General features: G+C 38.8%; 1 protein-coding gene across 6 annotated transcripts in view; it reads right to left on the minus strand.

The window, feature by feature from the left end:
* Positions 1 to 3,279: 3,279 nt before the first annotated feature.
* TMEM196 (transmembrane protein 196) overlaps positions 3,280 to 22,910 on the minus strand; it is a 99,695-nt gene continuing 80,064 nt past the window's right edge. The window contains exons 1-5 of one of the 6 annotated variants that reach the window (XM_033062739.1): positions 22,011 to 22,386; positions 10,286 to 10,342; positions 8,363 to 8,617; positions 6,403 to 6,476; positions 3,280 to 4,120 (exon numbers count right to left, since the gene is read on the minus strand). In XM_033062739.1, coding sequence (XP_032918630.1) covers positions 4,114 to 4,120; positions 6,403 to 6,476; positions 8,363 to 8,617; positions 10,286 to 10,342; positions 22,011 to 22,175 — 558 coding nt within the window. In that variant the 5' untranslated portion in view covers positions 22,176 to 22,386 and the 3' untranslated portion in view covers positions 3,280 to 4,113. Of the gene's footprint in view, positions 4,121 to 6,402; positions 6,477 to 8,362; positions 8,618 to 10,285; positions 10,343 to 22,010; positions 22,400 to 22,910 lie in introns of those variants that run through there. The other 5 variants (XM_033062752.1, XM_033062743.1, XM_033062776.2 and 2 more) reach the window with 5 other exon arrangements.

The following is a 22,910-nucleotide window of genomic DNA, read 5'->3' on the forward strand; positions in this document are numbered from 1 at the left end:
TGATTTGTCTCACACTGGTTACTAGCCATGGGACACGGGAAGGAGGGTAGGAAATCCTAATGGTTCTTAGATCTTTCTAAATGTATGTATGATTTCTTAAGGGTGCAGAAGGAAGTTATGTTGACTTCTATACCTGGTTTATATCAGCAGAATTATATGCAGCTTTTCAGTTGTGTTTATGGTGCCTCTTTGTCCCTGCCTTCGTACCATGTTCCCATTGCACATTATGCCAGTTCATGTAAACAGCTGTTTGCAATATGCAGATGAAGTTATTTTTAATTAATGTACATGGTCAACCTATTCAAAATGCCATAACTGCATATATTTTTAGAAGGACACATTTTGCAGTTTATGGCAGGATTTCAAATTAATTTCAGAGTGATGTCTGGGGAAAAAAAATGAAAACAAAAACAAAACATTCTACTTAGATGTGGAAGTCACTCAGCAGCCTGCTATGACTTATAGTTAAAGAGCGTAAAAGATGCCTTGCAGCAAATCGAACTCAGTGTAAGGGGAAAAAACAAAAAACCTGCCACTTCTATACATGCTGGAAGCTCATTTGATGGAACCACAGAGCAATTATGAAGGTGTTCTGCACGGCTTAATGTTGGTTCTCTGGCAGTGTCTCTGCTGTGTCTTCAGTGTTTCTTTGACTGTTTTGATGAGAGGTGGCAAGAGACACCCTGGTGCAGCCCTCTGGACTTTTTGCTCCTAGTCAAAGCTGCTTCTTTCTGTAGCAGAAAAAAATTTCATAGCCAGGCAAGGCTCTTCAGGCACATACCTTCTGCTGAAATTCAGCTGCTGGTGAATCTCATCCTGTTCTTTTTTTTTTCCTTTAAAACACCAAGTCACATTCTCATAATTTTTTTAATTAGAAGTAAAAAGGCCTTTCCGAGTAGGCTTCTCAAGGTTATTTAGAGCTTCTTAGGCTGGTGATGCTAAACTAGGATGGGTTTAGCACCTTAACTCCAATCAAATTATGTTTTATCAAAAATATTCTGCTATTTTCTTCTTCTTTCTTTTTTTTTTTTTTTTTCCTATCCCCTGATAGCTCCAAGTCTGTCTGGTTAGCCCTTGTACATGTTCTAAAAATATTCTTTAAAATATTCTTTATTCTATATATTCTTTATTATATATATTATTTAAACGATTATTTAAAATCTGTCTCCAGGTGCATGTACAACAGTTTTGGTTGTACATGTTGGTTGTTTATGTTGGAGGTTTATGGTGAAGCTAAAGATGTCACTTTGATAAAGAAAAAGAAAGCTAGATAGAACCATTTTTGGCAGGAAGATTATGCAGTAATATCTGCAGTGATATGGTAGTGTAATACCAGTCTGCTTTTAGATATTTCTAAGCATTTAATTATAAGAGGCTCCTTTTAACTCCTTAACCTGTCTGGGACTGGGATCTGAAAGGATTAAAAATGGCTTAAACCATGAGACTCTCTTTTCACTGTATCTTTAAAATCTCACTGTCAGGGAAATTCTTTTTATATCAGCATGACTATTTGTGATTATGATTTCATGTGTATCCATGTCCTTCCTATTGAATGTGGCCTGGTTCACTGTTTTTCATACCTCTCTAGACCATCTGAAGGGAAATTCATATGTCCTAATACAACAAATATATATTGAAGATTGTGCAAGACAGAGATTCAAAACATAGCATACGCACTTTTCTGCACAGTTTTCAATAAGCACTGCTGATTGTTGTAAATTCAAAACGTGTTTCTCATCAGCTGAGGTTCAATGAAATGCAAAGTATAGCATAAAATATAGCCTAAGGTATTTTACATCAAAGACTTACCAACTGAGTCCTCTGCACAAAGTTCAATAAGTAACTTCCTTCAGGAAGAGTGTTGCTTGACCTAGTAAATAACAGCTGAATATCTCAGAGAGAATCTCTGCCAGCATCTGATGTTATAGCAGCATGAATCAGACAACTGTGTCAACAGCAATACATGTTTCATCCTATTTAAGTTGCAAAGGACTTGGGTGCCCAGCCTTCAAGCTGTTGGTGTAGTTACACTGGCTGGTCACATGCTGAAAAGTGAAAGTTTTGTTTTTCATGCAGTTGGATAAGTGGAGTGAATGTCCTTTCATCTGTACTAGTAGCAAAAACATACAGAGAATGTTTCCATTACAGTTGAATTCTGTATGCAGTTAGGGAACAAAACCATTAAACAAAGTGAAACTTTTCCCAGAATTCTCCTGCCACGTACACATATTTATATTTATATGTGGTAATTTACTCTGAAGTTAAGAATTCTGTTCTTTTTATGTCTCAAGTAGGAGCACTCTTTGTCACATTTCTTCCCAAGTCTTTTTAATTCCAAATTTGCATTTTCAAGGCTCTTATTTATGCAGTGACCAGCCAGTTTTTCTACATTCTACAAGCTTGGCACCAAAACAAGGGAAGAACCCCTACCAATTGAATTTGGGGTCCAGATCTAATCTCTCTCCTTCCAGCACCTCTGTGAGCAGATGTGGTGTGGTGGTATTTCAAAATTTACAGCAGCGCTTCAAATGTGATCTTAGAGAATGCATCCTCCTCCCCTTCCCCTTCCCCTTCCCCTTCCCCTTCCCCTTTCCCTTCCTTTCTCCCTACCCCTTTTTAATTTTTCTTTTTTCTTTTATTTTTTTTCCTATTTCTTTTCTTCTGCTTCCTTTCTTTTTTCTTGATTTCCCAACTTTATTATGTCTGTGATAAGAGTACTAAATTTCCAACTCTTTTTTGAAAGCACTACATAAAAACTTATCTTTTTCCTTTCCTTTTTCCTTTCCTTTTTCCTTTTTCTTTTCCTTTTTCCTTTTCTATTCATACTTGTCTGGGAACATGGGTATGAATCACAAAATGTTGCCAGTCATCAGTGATGCTCACATCTGAAATTCATGTTGCTGTGCTGTGCAATACTAGTCAGTCATAGACTCTCTATGTAACATATGAGTGATTTTATATGAATATTAATTTAATGCTTTAAATGTTCTGCTACAGATGATATCTTCCATTTTTCATGGCTGTACAAACCACTAGGTTCTACAATAATTTTGGGGTCAGTTAAAGCTGGACACCTGTTGCTTTAACATATCCCCAAAGATTATTGTTGGTGTGAAGAATTACGGGTAACTTCTTGACCATGACTTTTTCAGCCTTCATTTTTTTCCTTTGAGAGCTTGCTTCACTGTTTTAGAAACTTCTCAGTGCTAAACTGCAAGCATGACAGTTCAGCTTTGCAAGATCTTTCTAACAAGAAAAAAAAACCCCAAAAGATCTCTCTAAAATTTCTGCTTTAGATTTCATTTTATTTGTCATCTTTTATGAACAAATTACGAAATATACTTCATTCACAAATTGGAAATATTTACAATTTCTTTACAACAAGGCATTATTGAGGTTTTGATTTATGGCATTCTTAGAGCATTCTGTCTTTCAAAACAAAGACATTGGTTTTGTTTTCAGCACACTGTTCATTTACACTCTGGATGTGAAAGGGAAGCTTTTTGGAAGAGGAGTTTGCACTCTCTTTTGATATGATCTACTGGGAAAACAGAGGCAGGATGCATTCAAAATGTGAGGAGAGGGACTGTGCAGATGTGTTGCTGTACCATGCCATGATCTGAAGCCATCGTATTACACCAGACGCTGCTAAGTGGAGAGGAGAAAAAGATTCCCCTGAGCCATTCTTCCTCTGCCTTCTCCTTTGAATAGGCTAAATGCAGTTCAGTTTGGGTTTTTTTCTGATATTTGAGTCTTCATGAGAATAAGAGTCTTGAGAAGTCTATTTCAAATACTATCACAATTCAGAAAGATTATTCAGACAAAAAACTGAAAGAGAGTAGCCAGGAAGTGAATAAATATTGTATATCCGCAAAATGTTTAGGAGACAAATTTTGAACATGGTTCTAAAAGGAAATTGCAACTGTGCTGGTCTGCAGTTGTGACATTTGAGCCATAAAAGCTAAGATAGTTTCATTTTCTTAATTTCTTGGAGTCTATTTTCTTTCCTGAAGAAAATTCTAAAACCACTTCCTTCCATGGAACTTTTAAAAATTTCTTAATATACACTTCCATTATAAATCAGATGAGGGCCACCATTGCTTAGGTTGTCTGTCATTTCCTAGAACAAGAATAGAAAACATTAATTAAAATTAGAATTATTGTAAGGTATTCAAAATTCAGTTAGCTAAGGTTGTGATGAAATTTGAACATACTCAGATTTTCAAACATTCAGAAAAACTTCACATTTTTATTTAGCTTGATAAACCTCATTATTAAAAAAATATTTTTTCCTACATAAATTAGGTACATTTGAAAGCTGATGGACTCATTGATAGTGATTGAGTTGGACATTACACTCAGACCACATATACAGCATTGATGGCATCTGTGCAAGTTTGTGATGTTGTCCTTTGAAATTGCATCAACTCAGGCTCGTGTGGTGATCTACAAAAGAACAAAATGGTAATTAAGTCTCTGTTTCCATTCAAACCTCTATCTGTGCTGACATACTGCAAACAGATGCCATTCAATGCTTGCTGAAATAGACAGTTGGGAAGTAAAACTAGATCCAAACAGGATCTATGGGTCTTAACTGCTTGTTTTCCCTTGGGGTGGGACTGATTTTAGTTTGCCCTTAATATGCCAGTCTACAATTTTTAGCAGCTCAGGGATTGCTTCTCCAGTGGCAGGTGAGTCATCCCAGAGTAAGCTGGCCGGCTCATGAGTCAGAATCCTAAAGCACCTAAACCAAGATTTGTTTGGAGATAGATTTTCTAATTCTCAAATTGAAATCCAAACAATCCCCCGTTAGCAACTGTCAGAGCATAGAGATGGCTACATTAATTAAACAGTTCCCTGATTTTCAAGGCTGCAAAGCCACATTGAGTTTATGGTCAGAACTACCTTATTCTGAGCAATCCCAGGCCTATTTCATACCAGATTGAATCTGGATGCAGAAATAAGTGATCTGCTGCTTATTTCCAATGACAGAGAACATTCAGCTATGGCAAGAGGAATGGGTACAGGTAAAAATGCAGCTTGGAGTACTTCTAAAATTCAGGTAGATGAGGTGGAGGTGCCAGTGTTGGACTGGTTCTAAAATGATGACCAGAGGCTCTTCTCTGCATAGAAAGATTAAATTCACCTCTTCTTCCTCCTAGGTATACTTGGAGAAAATGTGGAATAAAAGGGATTTGTTTGTCCCCCTTCCTGTGGAAGCTTCTGTAAAAAAAGTGAAGCAACATTCATTGGGCTAGACAGAGAGAGAGAGAGAAAAAGACAGAAAGAAAGAGCCCAACTCTGTAACATAGTAGCTGAGATTCGTGGTAAAGAGAAGAAAATTATACTACCTGGTCTTTACTATTAGTCTTACACTGTCTCTCTCTTCTTTTAATCCACAATATTTGGCAAGCAGAGACCAGAACTCAGAGTAGCAAAGTTAAAAAGCACTCATGCCTCCTTTCTCAGGTGCTACCAGCTACAGTTTAAAGCAAGTCACAGGACTTAATTGTTCCCTTCACAGTTTTTGAAAGAAGGGATGTTCTATTCTTCTCTGCAATGTAATTTTAGGGTCATCACACCAAGCAGCCTTGCCAGCTAATACTCCTGAATCAAGCCTGAGCTTCAGAGAAAATCAGGTGTGAAACTAATTTTTGAGTATTTTCTACCACCCAGGTCTCTATTTGCAGATGATGGTGTTGGATGTTTTGGTATTGTGCCTTATTCTCCTATACTGATGAGGAACATGCATGCCTAACAGTGGATTATGGATCCCTGTTTGGGGGTTGTCTGGCACTATAATTTGCTTTATTGAACCTACACTGAAGCCTTTATTGGATCTACACTGAAGGTGTAGGTGGGCTGGGAAAGAGACCAAGAATACCAAAGCCGTTTAATAGTAACTATCAGTCAGCCATATTTTGGTAGTAAGGATCTGTGAGAAAGCTACTCATGAGTTTCCTTTTGTCAGCTTCATCCCTTGAATTGCCTGCAGACATCAGCTATTAGAATATCACCACAGTTCCAGAAAATATCAAAACCCATTTATTTTCCCCAGTATTTCTATTTTAAAAAAAAAAAGTTAATTTGAATAAAAAATTTGCTGAATTCAGGGAATGAAGGAGCACACAGATTAGAAGCAGAGTGAATCAATGGTGGCTACATCCAAATAAGAGTATTTGGATGCCTGTAACTAGGGTGAATATTTTAAATACTCAACTTACTTCTGGATTGCAGCGTTCACCACGTAGAGTTATGTCACTACCTGGAAGCACCATTCCTGCCTCAGAGTAACATCACAGCATCAGCCAACTTTGATTAGCTGAAACTATGACTTCCTCGTAGAGGTGGCCCTTCCTGAAGTGACATAACAACATGGTCGCTCCCTAGCGTTCAGCGTACCTTGGAGGTAACTCTGGTGTCGGGGGAATCACCGGACAGCTGGGCAGGTCGGTTATTTCAATACCCCTCAATCTCTAATATAAATATAACAATTATACAATAAATATAGCACAAACAAATGCACATGCAGCACATGTCTACATTACTGTATATCAGTATAAATATGCAAATAGTCTTATGTACAAAACATTTCTAAGCTATTTTCTAAACTAGGGTCTAATTTAATGTAAGTTTTTATGCAGACTTCTTTATCTCTTAGGGGCATGCTGTGAGCTGGTGTACTCAACCGTGCCATCAGCAGGCAATCTAAGAAGTCTAAGAATTCCCAAATCAGGCCATGTCTACATGCATACTTGACTTTAGAGCAGATATACAGGAAGTCTGCCATCAGTGGGGTGCATCCCAGATCTGCTGAGTGTGTACAGTAGGGTTGTTCTGCATGTACATCGTGGCCCTTCACCCAAAAGTGGACACCTGGCAGTCCTTGCTGCTAAGTATCAAAAAGCTCAGTAGGTCAAGAGGCCAGGAAGGTAGGGCAGTGAACTACTGTTACACATGGTCATCCTCACCCCAAATTGATAGGGTTGGTGGCTTTTTTAATTTTGAAAGGGTTTTTTTCCCCCAAGCTGTTTCTTATTCCTTTCCCTCTATTCTCCCATCTTTGACCTTGTTGAAGCAAGAGTCTCTCTGAAAAGTCAATATCTTGCCTTCCATCAACAAGACTATCATATTTGCCTAATAACTCAACAGAACTCTTCTTCATTTTAAAATGAGATGGAGAAATGTATTTTCTCTGTTGATGTTATCACCCTGCTTTATGTTACTGTTGTAACCTCTACTATTTAACTTTTTAAAACTTATTTAAAACATCATCTTTTTAAGACATTTCAAATATCCTCTTATTAAAACACATTTCAAACATCATCTAAGATTAATTCAGTTTATATTTCTACTTGGAGTGTCATCTCATTTAAGAAACCAAAGAATAGTGACGAGTGATTCTTAACTGCTTTATCATGTTTTTTCAGGGGATCTGAAAACAATTCCACAATCTGAGTGAATTAATCCTTGCTCTGCTTTTCAGAGGTTTCAGTAGACAACAGACTCTTGAACTTAACAGTAATGCAAATTTGCCTATGGAAGTTTAGATGGGCAGTCAGCTTGACTTTTGTTCTTTTTTTCTGCTCATTTCTGAAATGAAAGGCATTGAATAGATACTAAGTCCAAATGCAAAGCACAGGTTTACAAGCACTTAATGCCTCAACTATTATTCAGATCTGTTAAGTCAAGGAGGTGATTTCAAGAATTCCATTCCATTAATTTTTTTGATCCTATATACTCAGCTTTCAGTTTCAGCACCTAATTATGTTCCTATATACCTTGGTAGGCTTCCTATTAATACAGAGAGGAAGTAAATGCTCAACGCTGCAGATGAGACCAGTTTCATTTAGGTGTCTAAATATGCCCTTGGATGCTTAGGTTAAGTCACCTACATTTGTGAACTGTGGCTTTTCTGTTTAAATAACCTAGTTTATAAGCTGAGTACTTGGGAGAGGAAGAAATTGATTAAATCCTGGAAGCATGCAATGATGTGGTTACAGAAAGCTTTCTGTGCTTTTTTCACAGTACAATACATGATAATTCATATTAATAAGGCTTCCAATTATTTAGGAAGTGCTATATTTAGCAGCTAAGCCCCTGAATAGCTATACAATGGAATTATGTTGAAAATGGATGTACTTCATTGAAATGGATGTACTGCAAATATACAGTACCTAAAAATAGCTCCATATAATGCAACATAATAAAGCTTACACAGAATAGCAGCATTTCATTTTCCAGAAGCTCTTTCTCATATAAAACTGAAAACTGAATACATCTCTTGCCAACTGTAAACGTTAACACATACAGTAACATTTCAGGAGAAGCAGAACCAAATAAGGGAGGACACACAACTCACTTTTTCTGCCATTTCATGGGAGTGATGCAATGAATGTTCCCTTTCTGAGAACATTCGCCTTTGTTCATAGCTGGCTAGCCGACAAGTGAGCCATGAAGAAAGGGTGCAACCACCAATTCCGATGCATGCAAGAGACATGGAGGCAAGATGCAAAGAATAGAGAGCAGATGACTTCTTTGTCAGAGCACGAAGAAATTGAAAATTTAAGATTCCTCCTATTAGTCCACAGATGCAACAGGCAGAAAAAAGTATCATCTGTCAGGAGAGACAAGAGAGGTTATGTCACAGTAGTATTTTTCAGAGATGGATTAATGCATATAAAATATGAGATTACCATAGTTCAATTTTTTGATAGCATCATTGACTGCAAAACACCACACAGACACTTGTTTTTAACTCTCTTAGCTCCCATATTGCTCCAAGGGAATCTATTACCTTCTGGTATGTGAGAGTTGAGACTGATGTTGCATGTAAAAAAAAGTTGTGTAAAATGAGTAGGTAAAGTTAAAACCTATTCAATGGAAGGACTGCTAGAATACAAAACTGATTTCCAGCTGTTCATGCAAAACAGTAACATGACAGAATGTGTCGTAATTTTCTATTGTGCAGTTTATCACCCTGCCTCAGGAGTGAATGCCTCATGTATTTGTAGTGCTTTGTGTGCATTATGACTGTGCCTCCTGCTCAATTATAATTTATTCAGTCAGATTGCAGATTGGAGGCTTTCTGCAGCTTTTGTGCGGTCTTTGAAAGTGTTGAAGGTGAATGGGCTGGTCAAAGAAGAAAAAGAAACAACAAAGAAATATGTGATGCTGCTTTACAGGTCAGTTTGATGACTATATGGCTGGTTAGTTGGTTTGATTGATTTTAACTTGACTAAAATGTTCCTGGGAATTTTAGAAAGCTGTGAAACAGGCTGCAATCAATGAGACATTTTTAAAGACTTTCTAGTGCTTTTAATCACAAAGATGTTATGCTGGTTCAGGATGTGCGTTAACCTCAAATGATTCAGGAGCAAAAGACCTTATTATGGAGACAGTGCTAAATGATTATCTTATTCACTTCTCTCAATACTGCTGATCTGTCAGATGTTGATCTAGATGGGCCTTTAATGCTTCTCGATATGGCCTTCTATATGTACTTGTCTACTGTGGTAGCAAAAATTTATGGAGCCTTACGGAATACTTCTGCACACAACTGGGATGAGGATTTTATCAGAAATGTGGCATTGAGGATGTATATTGCAGTCCCCTATTCCATGAGACCTCCGGCTTTTAGAAACTGGTTATGGTACACGTTTTAAGAAATGGGACTGTCATTTTAATGCGGTTTAGGATAACTCATTCATATTGAAAAATAATTGGAAAGAACTTTTGATTCTTATCACATCTTATGCTTGTTTTATGTGACTTCCATCTGTATGTGGCAGAAAATGACTGTACCTGAAGAGACATCTTCCATAATTTTAAAACTTGCATACATGTTTTTCAGATTGCTAAACAAGCTTACTAAACTCTTGACAGCTATGATATCTAGAAACAAACTTGGTCAGCAGCCTTATTGAGATGGCAACCCAGTGGTGTTTTGTGAAGGAGAGAAGATACAGTCCAGTGACATTATTGAGAAGCATTTATTGACTTGACATAAATGTATGTCAAGTGATTTCCAATCAAAGTTTATCCAGATATGGATAAATAGATATGTATGGCTTATACAGCATGACCTACATGGGCCATTTCAGTACTGACTTGTTTTTTATGACTACTCCAAAGTGCTGATTGCTTTTTTTAGATTGCCAACTTGTAATTTTTCTAATTGTTTATCAAAAACCCCGGGATGCAGAAAGTCCCCAGTAAAGACTTCAAATTAGGTAAGTAAGCTTTTCAAATACTTATGTGTTATGGATGTAGTGGAAAAACTTACAACAAGTCCAGATTTTTTTTTGGCGCACAATATTCCACATACACCGCAAAGCAGGAACTGCAAAAAAAAAAAAAAAAAGAAACCAAACAATTATTTCATCATTTAAGGTATGAAGTTCAAATCCTGCTGTGTTGCTGAGGTGACCACAGTTTAGGCAATGGTTACAGTTTTGTCACAAACCTTAAGCTTCAGGAGGTTGTAACTCAACCATAAACACCATTATTGGATAAAAAACTGGAATGAGAAGTCCGAGTGACCGTAACTCATGAGGAAAGAAAGAAAATCTCAGTTTTAAGCTGCTTAAGTAAACAAGTTGGGAAAAAATCCCCAGTGTTGCAACCATAAAAATGCCATTTTACTGTTTTCTTTTTCTCAGAAAGTTTAGCAAAGTACTAGTAAATGATCCAAATCATCTACTTCTAAGCATAGCATAGGGGCTTACTGTCCTGATCCTACCATCTGAACCGCTGAAGGATCACATATAGATCGCTGTCTTCAGGACAGTGGAACTCTGTGCAAGAATATAATTCAGTCATGTCTATGGGTGCAGGTGTAAATATGAGTACATCTGTTGGTGTGACTACTCCAGGCATGCAGAAAGATCTGTTTCAGACTCTTGATAGCCCAATTTGCAAGAGAGAGCCTGAAAGTATCTGTACTTCATTTTTTTTTTTTAATGTCATTCCCTCACACAAACTGATCTGCTAATTGTAGCATCAAGCATTAGGCAAAAATTAATTACCAAACAACTGATAAAAACAGATGGCAATGCTTAATAGTGATCTCTGTCAAAGACTAGTGATGTCCTCTGATGTCTTTTTCCTCCTACAGAAAAGTTTATTGAGGAAAACAATGAATAGTCCCCAGCCAGTCATGGTAGGAGCTACAGTAGTTGTATGAAAACAAAAAGGCCTTCTCCAGGTGTTAGCAATAATGTCAAAAGATTTCCTTGATACCTCATAAACTCCTTTATTGAGAAATCTATGCTAACCCTACTCCCCTATTGGGAAGTAATTTTATAGCTTTAAAACTCGATTTTTCCACACTATTTTTGCATTGAGATGGTATTTCTAGCAAAAAGCTCTGCATAACCCTGATTTAGAATTAAATCACAGAAAAGACCTGGCTGTTATGTAAGAAATTAAAAAAAACCCCAAACAAAACAAAAACCTAAGAGTTTCTATACAGCATTCAGGGTCTGTGTAATATATTGCAGGTACTTCTTCTTCTTTACATGCTAAAATTTTGCAACTTTGTTATTTCAGTGAAGGAGTGGCTTTTACTCATATTTTATCTCACTCTAACTAAAGTAGTTTGTGTGTATAGCTAAATATAAGCCTTGAGGTATCTTTTTACTCTGAGTTAGACCCATGAAAACAGTTCCACATAATGAATGTGGATTCATTTTGTATATTTTTTTGTATATTTTGTATAATTTTTTAACCTTTACACTTAGCATGGGATGTGAATTTAAAATCAATCTGATTATGGAGAGGGCTGGGTCTCAGGGACCATGGTGCTGAATAGCTCAGGACCTATCAGAACCAACACCTGGTAATTGCTGCTAGAACCCACTGACTGGAATAACAATAAAACAAAACAAATCACCAGGGGCAATGCTCCCTCTGCACCTTTCCCACAGGCAAAAAAGATTTCAGCTCATCACATCTGCTTTTTAAGTGTTCACTCAGGCTTTCCGTGAAGTTTTGGGGTTTCACTCCCAGTCCTGCCATTGCAAATTGCCTTCAGCTGAAGGCATTCTTCAGATTTTCACATTGTGTTTTGTATTTCTCAAAATGCAGAAACCTCAAATGAAATTTGTTGAAGACATCTTTGTAATTAAGTTCTATTCAGTCAGACTTGATAAAGTGGATTAATAATATATTTTCTCTCTGTAGTGATTGAACAGGATTGAAACAAAATTTTTGTATATAGAAAAATTAATTAGAATTGAAAGATGTCATCGTGGATAGTTTTAACTTTTTTAACTAGTTTTAAAAACTGTGGGTTTGATAATTTACCTTCAAAGCTGAAAGAGTATGAAAGAGAAGGTCACCCATTTTTTCAGGAATGTTTTAATTCTGGTCCAGTTTGAGTCAATTGAGCTAATCCACAAGCCCTAAGGTACCAGCTTCTCAGAATAAGGGGTGACTATTCCATTTAGAGCATCTGACTACCTGGAGTAAAGATCTGGATGCAGTAGTTAAATGAACATTTAGTTTGCTAATGACACTAGACTAGGAGATACCATGGACTCTGTTAAGAGAGGCCTTACAGAGAGTTGTGAATAGACCTGAGAGCTGGGTAATCACCAACCATGTGAAATTTAACAAGAGCAAGCGCCAGATTCTGCATCTAAGACAGTGTAATCTTGGTTATACATAAATATTAGGGTCCAAGAGATTGGAAAGCAGCCACAGGCAAAGAGATCTGGGTGTCTGGCTTGATGACAAATTGAATGTGAGTCAGCAGTGCCCTGGCAGCAAAAAAAGCCAGCCATGCCCTGGGGTACATCAAGAACAGCATCACCAGCTGGTCAAGGGAAGTGATTGTCTTGTTCTATTCTGCTTTGGTGCAGCTCCTTCTTAAGCATTGTGTGCTGAGTTGGATGCCTCCGTATCAGAAAAGTATCAAACTGTCAGAGTGTGTTCGGAGGAGGATGACCAAGATGATGAAAGATCTCGAGGACAAGACTTACAAGGAGCAGCTGAGGTCACTTGGTTTGATCAGACTGAAGAAGAGAAGGCTGAGGGGTGACCTCCACACAGTCTCTCTTTGATGATCAATGATAGGGCACAAGGAAATGGAGTGAAGGTTCATCAGAGGAAGGTTCTTCACTGAGAAGGTGGTCACTCAGTGGAATGGGCTCCCCAGGAAAGGGATCATGGCACCAAGTCTGGCAGAGGTCAAGAAGCACTCTGGATGCTGCTATTAGTCATGTATTTAGTGTTAGAAAGTCCTGCAAGGAGCATGGAGTTGGACTTGGTGATCTTTATGGGTCCCTTACAACTTGAGAAATTCTATGATTTTATGATAACATTGTATTCTGTCATGTATACTCTGTATGTATTTTCTCTCCCTACATCTACAGTATTTGTACATATAGGCAAGGAATAACATGTTCCATAGTGAAAGAACTAAAAGAGTTTTTTGTATTCTAACTCAGAGGAATTGGATATTCATGCTTCGTCCACATTCTTCTGTTTAACTTTGAGGTCATGCCGAAGTTTTATAATCCATATGGCTATGAGATAAACAAGTTGTGAAACCAAATGCACTCAAGTGCCTGAACATGTTAAAAACCTTGGAAGAAAAGCATTCAGGCAGTGGCGAAGGATTAATGTTATTTAGGTTGGGATTTTTTTTAAGATGACAGTGTATTGCATTCATAGAGAAAAGGCTTGCCCAAAACCCAGAATGGTTATTTATTTATGTCAGCAGGCATTTTGCAGTTAAAACCCATGGATGATTTTGAGCCACAGGGTCAGGTAATTATGCTTCATGCAAAGCTTTGAAACTTATGAGCCAAGTTTGCCATTCTCTTAGTTTACCACTCTCTTCTAAGGCTGATTCACTGGAAACAATGGAAGCCTGCTACATGAAGAGAGCATTAGTAATACCCATGGCTCTGCTTGTTGCTGGTGTAGAGTTTATTTAGCCAAACTTTTCTATGTGGAGACATCTAGAAAGGTTAGGATTTCAGTGGGATATTATGTTATTGACTCTGTTCTCTGCTTTTTGATAGCATAGAGAGTTTAGACTTTTTTTTTTTTGTGGAGCTATAGGAATTTCATGTAAAATATTTGATGTCTCAGTGTTGTGATCAGCAGAAGTGAAAAGTGCATGGGAGAAACTACACTAGCTCATTGTACCAGAAAAATGATGCAGTAAAAATCAGATTGAAAGTGTCTTTTACTTAGAATCTCCTATTTTATAGTACTGCCAACTGGAATACCACCATCAGGGTCTTTGTTAACTTGACACTCACTCTCTCTGTTCTTGGCTATCCTGAAAGACTTCATGTCAATATGTCATAACAGTAAAACCTGGTTCATAACTGTTGAGCTATTCTGGACTACAGTTTGCCCATGACTAACTAATACTGTCATGGTGAGGACTTGCTCCTTTCTACTTGATCATTGATAATCCTTAATCAATTTTTTACCAACCAATCTCATAGTTGGTGAAAATCTTTATCTCTCAATATTTAAATGTAGTTATATTTTCTAATCATGTATTTTCTAACCATGTAAACTAACTTACCTGAGGTAAGTTAGGGAAACAGACTTATACTGAAAATATGGTAAATCAGGAGTGGAAAAGGAATATATCATTGAAGATAAGCTTCTTGTAAAGAATACTCAGTTGCTGAAGTGCTCACAACTCATGCAGAGAATAAGGCTAAAAATTTCATTGAGGATAAGTTAAGCTAATAGGCCCTACAAAATGCCCTGGAAGGCAGAGAGGGAACTTCATCTGGAACTTTTTAAAACATGTCTCGTTGTATTTCTATTTTAATTATTATTCATGAAAAGAAAAAGATCATAAAAGGCTAAAAGAATGAAAGGCTCACTTAAAAAACTACATAGATCACCATTTACACCAGACCCTATTGATTATAAGATTACTTTTGGTTGCAAACTTATTCATACCTCCTACACCTACATGATGTTTTACAAGACCAGCAGAGAAGTCATGTATTGAAACTCCTGGTGCAAGTCCAGAGAAGGAAGTTGGTAAGAGGAAGGGAGCACCTCTTCTAAGAAGAGGTGGAGAAAGTTGGGATTGGTCAACCTGGAAGAAGAGAAAGTTCAGAGATTCACAGATTGACAGAATATTCTGAGTTGGAAGGGACCCACAAGGATCATTGGGTTTGCATGGAGACTTCATAGCAACCTTCCAATCTCTGGGAAGCTGGAGAGGGACTCTTCATCAGGAACTGTAGTTACGGGACTAGGAGTAAAGAGGTAACCGGAAAAGGGGAAATTTAGACTGGATATTAGAAAGAGATTCATTACTGTGAGGGTGATGAGGCACTGGAACAGATTGTCCAGAGAGGTTGTGGATAACCAAATCCCAGCATTGTTCAAGGCCAGGTTACACCAGGCCTTAAGCAACCTGGTCTAGCAGGAGGTGTTCCTGCCCAGGGACAGTTGGGACTAGATGATCTTTAAGGTCCCTTCCAATCCTTATTGCATGATTCTGTGATTCTATGAGTTTATGAGAATGTATCATGAAGTAATAGACAGGGGCATAACTCCTCTTGAGTGAATGGTAAAGAATCCTAAGAAAGAAACTGCAAAGCACAAAAGCTGATGAGAGACTGCCGAGTGCCTCAGTCCCCTTTTCAGTGATGATTCACCATGGACCCACCAAAGTCAGAGTCACTCTGATAGTACATGTGATTGCAAGGTGATGCAGTAGTGTCTGATTGTCTATGGAGTTTTTGTCATTCACACTAGAGCTGTACCTGCTAATGTTCCATAAGCATATTGGAAAATGTCTCTTTTTGTCTGTTGAACTTTGGAAAAGAACCCCAAAGACCTCCCAGAAAAGGGGAATGTTTATTTTGAGATTGTTTTAATTTACTTTATATTGAATATTGCCTTGAAACAAAACCTCAGTTCTGAAACCCCATAAATTTTGGTAAGAAGGCTAAAATCTCAATTTATATTCAAGTTCTGTGGTTTGGATCCATCCCTATTTCATATTTTCTGGAACAAAAGACTTGGCTTCTTGCACTTCCTTCTGGAAAATGGGAACTTTGTCCCTGGTAGTCTGAAAAAGATTCAGTTTTAGTTAATCTGCAGGAAGCCAATGATTTGTTTCTTTCCACCATGCAGAAGAAAAGGAACTATTTTTATTTTATATCTTGAAGCTAAGAAACCCTTTTGTCTTACATTTTGAGAAGGTGAAAGCAATGGTGAGTGTAATTCCCTTGAAAAAAAAGAAAACTGCACATAGAAGAATTTCCTGGACACAGGCTGAAAAAAACAGTAGAGAAAACCTGTTGAATGTAAGGACAGCTTGATCTCTAGTCATCGTTCACGACAAAAAAGAGAGCTAAACTGTATACACTGCATGGAAAGTCCTCTATGAGTCATCCATATGTATATGATGTAACAGAGGAAGGAAAACTATTCCAAAATGGAATATAACACAGTGAAAATGCAAGTGTATCATACCTATTCAAATAACACTCTACTTGGAAGACTAAAACATCAAGACAGAATTAAGTTTCACTTTTATCTGCCTTTGTCAGGTAGTAAACTAGAAAATTCTGTGTTTTACTCTGAAGCTGCATAAGCATGTGGCTTCCAGGACAATAACCAGGAATTTGAAATTAGTAATGTAAAGAAAGAAAGATTCTATTTAATAATGTTGTTTCAACTCCATCCAAATGAGAAAAAAGCTGAAATCCCTAATGGATGAACTAAGCAGAAGAGATAGCTCTAATTGTATCTCTTATTCAAAGCAGTATTTCAGAAAAAGGTTTTCTTAGCACAGACATAAAGGGCACAGAATCTACTCATGAAAACAAAGACATCAAACGAAATAAAAATTAAAACAGGCAAGAAGATCAAGCCTAGGTACTAGGTTTGCCTACTACCTTCACAGAGAAATACAATAATTTTTGCAAAAGGATGATGGAAACTTCTAATGATGTGATGCACGTGATTGTGGAGACAGGAATGTCTAGCTGGCTGAAAGGCATCCAGACACAGAACCAGAAGCAACAGCATTGCCAAAACCCAACATTGTGTCCCACCAAATCTTGCTTGCTGAGAGTGGAGGCTCTGTCATAACTGAGGCATAGTGTTAAATCATGTCTAATCTGAGCCAGTACCTTGTCTGGCAGTGTGTTGTTGCGTCTTATCAGATCAGGTGCTGCTACACTTCCCACTGATTCAAGCCATATGCAGGCAGTTTAAATTCCATCCCAGTCCCTGGTTATAGACCTACAGAGATTCTTTAAAAATTGAAATGTTTTTTAGAAGCAATCAAGGAAATTAAGAAGTGTGTTTCTGAAAGTTTACCTGGTGATTTCAAGAACCTCCACCCATCTCTAAAAACACTTAAATTCTCAGCACAAAATAATAATGTTTACTTTTTGTTTGTTTGGAGCCTATCAGAATAACAAATAAAAATAATGCTTTTTGTATTTGGTTTAGAGTATGACTGCTTACATCTCAGAAAAGTAATAAATGGAAGATTATTCCCTGCAGGTGAACTGAAGTCTTATTGTAGTAAAACATTTAAGCATATGCTTAAGTCAGTCTATATTCAACAGATCCTCTAAATACAACCCAAGAACTAGACAGAGCATCTTCCAGGTTGGTTTGTGCCTCTGGAGTGTCTGAATGACAAAGAAAATATACTGAAAGACCTCAGCTGAATTCAGTGAGCTGCCCTGGCTCCATGCAAGCCAAGAAGCTTCCACCCTTGGTATGTCCTTCCCCATCTATAGGTACAGAACTCTTTCCAGCTTCTATTGAGCTCACTGAAATTCCTGTGATTCATTTCATCACAAGCGGAGCCAGACAGAAATATGGTCAGTTTGATGAAAATGCAATGCATATGTTAAAATAAAGTAGGATCACATCTGCATTTTGTCTGCATGCTAAACAATAATGTGATTATTTAGTGCTGTTTTTGGGAAAAAAAAAAAAAGTTTGATTGTTCTTTCCAAAGGAAACTTGGCAACAGTAAAATCTAGATATAAAATTTAGTGGTTTAAAATTTTAGGCCACCAACATTGATTTAGCAGTCTTAAAAGGTTTTCTTGATCTGGGAAAGTCCATACAGACTGACACTTTTTCCTTCAAATCTTGGATTAAAAAATAAAGTAATTTAAATCAAATATTTCAAGTGCCAACTTGGAACAAATTTCTGTAGCCAAACGCAGATTTTTAATGGGCAGGCAGACTTCCACTGTGATAAAATCACAAATCATGGAAACAATAATTCTGCCTCTACCTGCAGACAGGCAAACAGACCAACATACACAAAGTGCATCTCTCTCCAATACATTCAGATATTTGCCTTTATAAGAAAAGAAATTATTACTCTTCAGGGAAATAGCCATAAGTGAATCATCGGGTATCTCTCTTGCATATGAAGATAGATGGCATATTTGTCTAAAGATCTGGCTTTTGTCTCTCATTCTTTCTCTCTGTGAGGAGACTTATTTGCAGCGAGGATTTATTCACCACTGAAGAATAAATGAGGATTAGAGCCATACAGTTGTATGTGTGTGTGTGAATATCTATTCACTACTCATAGTGATAGTGATGAAACCACAGTGTTCTAAATACAGATGGGGAAGTATGTGACCATTAAAAAAAAAAAAAAATCTATGAATACTTTTTGGTTGATTATCTTCTGACTTTTGTTGTTTGTGCAAAAGCCTTTGCTATGGATGCTGTCATTCTTACTATGTTACTGTTAGTGGTTCCGTGTTCTCATTGGTTGAATTATTCTATAATACGTCATATAACTGAATTGGGATGGTTGATTTCAGATATATCCCTCAGTTTCTTGGAAACAAAGAAATCTGGGAGACACTGATTACAGCCTGTGGAATAGTTTGTCCCAATACAAACATAACAAACAGAAAGAAAATTCAGTAGTCAACAAAGTGTGCACTTTAGGGTATTTGGGACTGTTTTTATTGTAGGGTTCTCTTTGTTTTTAGCCTTTTTGCTTGCAATTTAACAGCCATGGCCTATTTTAAAAAGAACAGATTGGTGATGATGTAAACTGGATAGCTGTCTCCACATGCTCCAGATAATTTGAGAAGACAGTCACACCTTTAGTTGTTTTCTTATGGCTACTTTTTAAACAACTTGTACTATCTTAATCCAATTCAACTCCAATGAGAACAGATTTGAAACTTCTTTTTTCCTATTTTTATATATTTTTTGATACAGATATTGCCTAGGCTTTCCTTTTCTTCATTCTGGTGCACTCTACTTCCCCTGGCTTGCTTATACATAATGCAGGGCATGAAATGATCAGGGTACTTCAGCCCATGCTCAACTTCACTTGTATCCATAATGCTATGGATGGAATTCACATGGTTAAAATTAGGTATGTTAGTAAATCATCTGTCTGAATGGAGGCAGTGAACAATAAGAACAACTCTTTTAACAGAAAAGCTAATGTTTGTCAAGTGCAAAGCATTGTAGGGAGACACATATAGAAGACAGAATGTGCATGATTTTTAAGATGCCCAAATTTTAGGAATTCAGGTTAAGGTTTCCATGGTGATGCTATCTTCATCTACTTCCTTATGAACTTGGGTCTCTGCTGAGTTCCACCCACATAAAAGGATAGAACAGGGTCAAAGGTTTTCTGTGCATTTCCAAGTAAATTGCAATAGGAGGCATGACACCGTTCAACTTAAGTGTTTTGTATCTTAACATTTCAAAGAACTAGTTTTTCTTTAATGTCCCCTTCTTTTCCTTAGTGTTCACTTGTCAAAGGAAAATTCTGATTCAAGAGTGTGAATTGGAAAAGAATAACATATTTTATGCAAGACATATCATTTAATACAGGCAACATGAGCTCACTGAAGCTACAGTGAGCAGAAAGGAGGCTTATGCCACTTCTGCAGCAGGACAGTCCTGAGGATTGTCCCAACAAATTTGCCCAGTTGTTTACATTTGAAACAAGTTACCCATGACCTTAAGCATCCCTGAGAACAGTAAATCTCTGTCCCCTTTCTTGGCCTGCCTGCCTCACCTGCTAGTCCTTTAGTCAGAAGAATGCACTTAATAGTTTGAACTGCTGGAGAAGTATAAAGAGGGCAGTATAATGGTGACAATTTGACCACAGATCTTTAGTTTAAGGAAAAGTAAGTCAGCCTTTAGAAACATGTCACCCCACACTTTTATTTACTCATTTCCTCTACTACATGAAGTCTAAGCTTCTTGCTTCCACTTTGCATTTTCTTTGAGGCCTCTCTCTGCCTGTTCAACCTGCGATTTTTACTCAGTTCCCAGCACTGGATGTCAGTCTTTGCTGTCTCTGTTTGTGAGCATCCTGTGTCCACTTGTTACATTTGGAAACGAGTCCCTTTGGGTTACCTTCCATGCCTCTGCAGTCACATATGAAAATAATTTCTTACAAAAATCTGCAAAACCCCTTCACTGTCCTCTGTCTTATTCCTCTCTAAAACTACCTATGAAAAGCTCTAAATCAGCCAGACTGCTGGTGTGTTAATGCAACCACCTGTTATACCACTCAGTTTTGGTTTGTTTTTTCTTCATACTCACTGACATCCTTTTACACTCTCTCGGTCTCTTACTATGATTATAGTGTCCTTGGAAGCCAACATCTAATATAATACAATCTTAATCCATGCCTAGTACAAACTCTGGGGTAACAGCATAAAAAGGAATGAGGCAGTTATGCAGGAAATGTGCATCGTCATGAAATGATATCAGCTGTGATAGCATTGTCACAAAATGCAATCACTGCATAAAATACTGATCTCACTGACTGATCAAAGCTCTTTGACCTCAGTGAAACCCAGGAAATTGACCTTTGCCTTTAAATCTTCAGATAGACACATGGTTTTAAGTAATTTTTTTTCATTAAGAATGATCAGAAACCTCTCTCTTTGAAGTGATTTTGATAGCATCATTACCTGTGGGTCTGGTAATATCATTACCTGTCTGATCTAGTCTTCATTTTCATTTCTCACCTACTTGTTCTGCAGTGCAGAATTATATGTGTGTTTACATACTGCCAAAAATATTTATCATTGTTGTCAATAATTAATAGTTATTGGCAATGAGAATATTACATGAAGCACTTTGTCTGAATGAATCTATAAATTAGAAAAGGTTATGCTGGTGAATAATCAAGAGTGTTTTACATTTATCATGTTATCTGAAGCAAAGCAAATGATCCTTTTAGAAATACTGCTGTACAATACAAGCTGGCCAAAACCAGCTTTGGACTTCAAAAATGCCCACTCATGTTTAGATTGACTATTCAACATTTCCTATTTGTTTCATAAATATAGATAACCATTTGGAGGAAAATTCTTCCTAGAAACATGCATATCTCAAACTGGAAAAATAAGAAACATTTTTGAGAAGTGAGAAATGCTCTGTGATACGAACATGCTGCTTCTATTAACCCATTACTGGGTTTTCATTTTTTTTTTTTTTGTTCATTTTACAAGAAGCCCAGGGTGCCCAATGTATGAGAACATCTTTTTCCTTTTCCTTCCCAATGCCTCTTTCTACTTTTCCTCCAAAAGCTCAGGACTCAGCTGGCATACCCTTGACATTAATTTAAAGCACCTTTTGACAGTCTCCTCATGATGAACAGGGCTGTTCTTTTTCAAAAAGCAAAACTCAACAATCAATTTAAAGACCGTAAGCTATGGCCCGGGTTTCACGTGAAGGATCGGGCTTTCCCAGGTGTGAGAAGGGGTTCAGAGAAAGTTCAATTGCTCAGAGCCAGACTGAAAAAAGGAAAGGAGCGAGAAAGAAGAGGTGTCCCCCCGTCCAGCACACACATCCATCTGTGCCTCCCCCTCGCCCCACGATCCGCAGACCGTACCCCAAGCACATCGCAAATGGACCCGGCGCGCCCGGCGCAGCATGCACTCGCGGAGGGAAGGGAAGGGAAGGAGGGGAAGAGGGGATGCCTTCGCACGGTCTGATCATCACCACAAAGAGTTAAAGAGAGAGTGAAATGGCTAACGTACACACACCCCGCTCCATACCGGAGAAGAGTCTCCCAGCTGAGGTTTATGCTCTGTGAGGACCAGGCTGAAACTGACCGCCCCCACGGCCACGCTGGACACCCCTAACCCTATCTCCAGCACGGAGAGCACCAGGAGGCTCCCGATGATCTGGCTGCTGGTGCACATCCTCCCTCGGTCATCCTTCCTTCCCGATCAGCCGGGGAAACCGCGCAACCTCCTCCTTCTCCTCCTCGGGCGCTCCCGCGGCCCTAAGTCGCCCCCAAACTTTTCTTCCTTCGCCGGCAGCCGGAGCGGAGCGGCGCATCCGCGGCCGACGGGCGCTACCGAGGCACGGCGGGGCGGCCCCGGCCCCGAGCGCGGCCCCGAGCGCGGCCCCGAGCGCGGCCCCGGCGCGGCCCCGAGCGCGGCCCCGGCGCGGCGGAGCTCTCCAAGGTGCCGGGCCGGCGGTGGGTGCGCGGCTCCGCGCTCCTAAGGGCTGCGCCGCCGCCGGGAAAGTCGACCTTGTCCGCTCGTCTCCTGCGCTCTCATTGCAATGACCTCACCGGGATTTTTTTCCCCCGCTTCTTGTTTCTCTCCCCCTTCTCTTCCAGGGCTGGGGGCGGGGGGTAGAGAAGTGTGGCGAGCCCAGCCCGGCTATACTTATGTATGAATGCAGACCCAATGCACGGGCAAGGCGCACGGCAGCCCCGCCCCGGGCCACAAGGCAGGCACCTTCCCGGTCCTCCCCCGGCACGGCACGGCACGGCACGGCACCGCGCTCCCTCGCACTCCTCCGCCGTCCCGGGCTGGGGAGCGATGCCAGCCGCAGGCGGACCCCTGAGGGCTGACCCTTCTTTCTCGGAGTAGGGGTCCGCAGACCTGCCGCCTCCCAGGTGCTGCCGTCAAAATTCAGGAGGAAGC

This window comes from Catharus ustulatus, chromosome 1, assembly GCF_009819885.2.
Source record: "Catharus ustulatus isolate bCatUst1 chromosome 1, bCatUst1.pri.v2, whole genome shotgun sequence".
Taxonomy (NCBI): domain Eukaryota; kingdom Metazoa; phylum Chordata; class Aves; order Passeriformes; family Turdidae; genus Catharus; species Catharus ustulatus.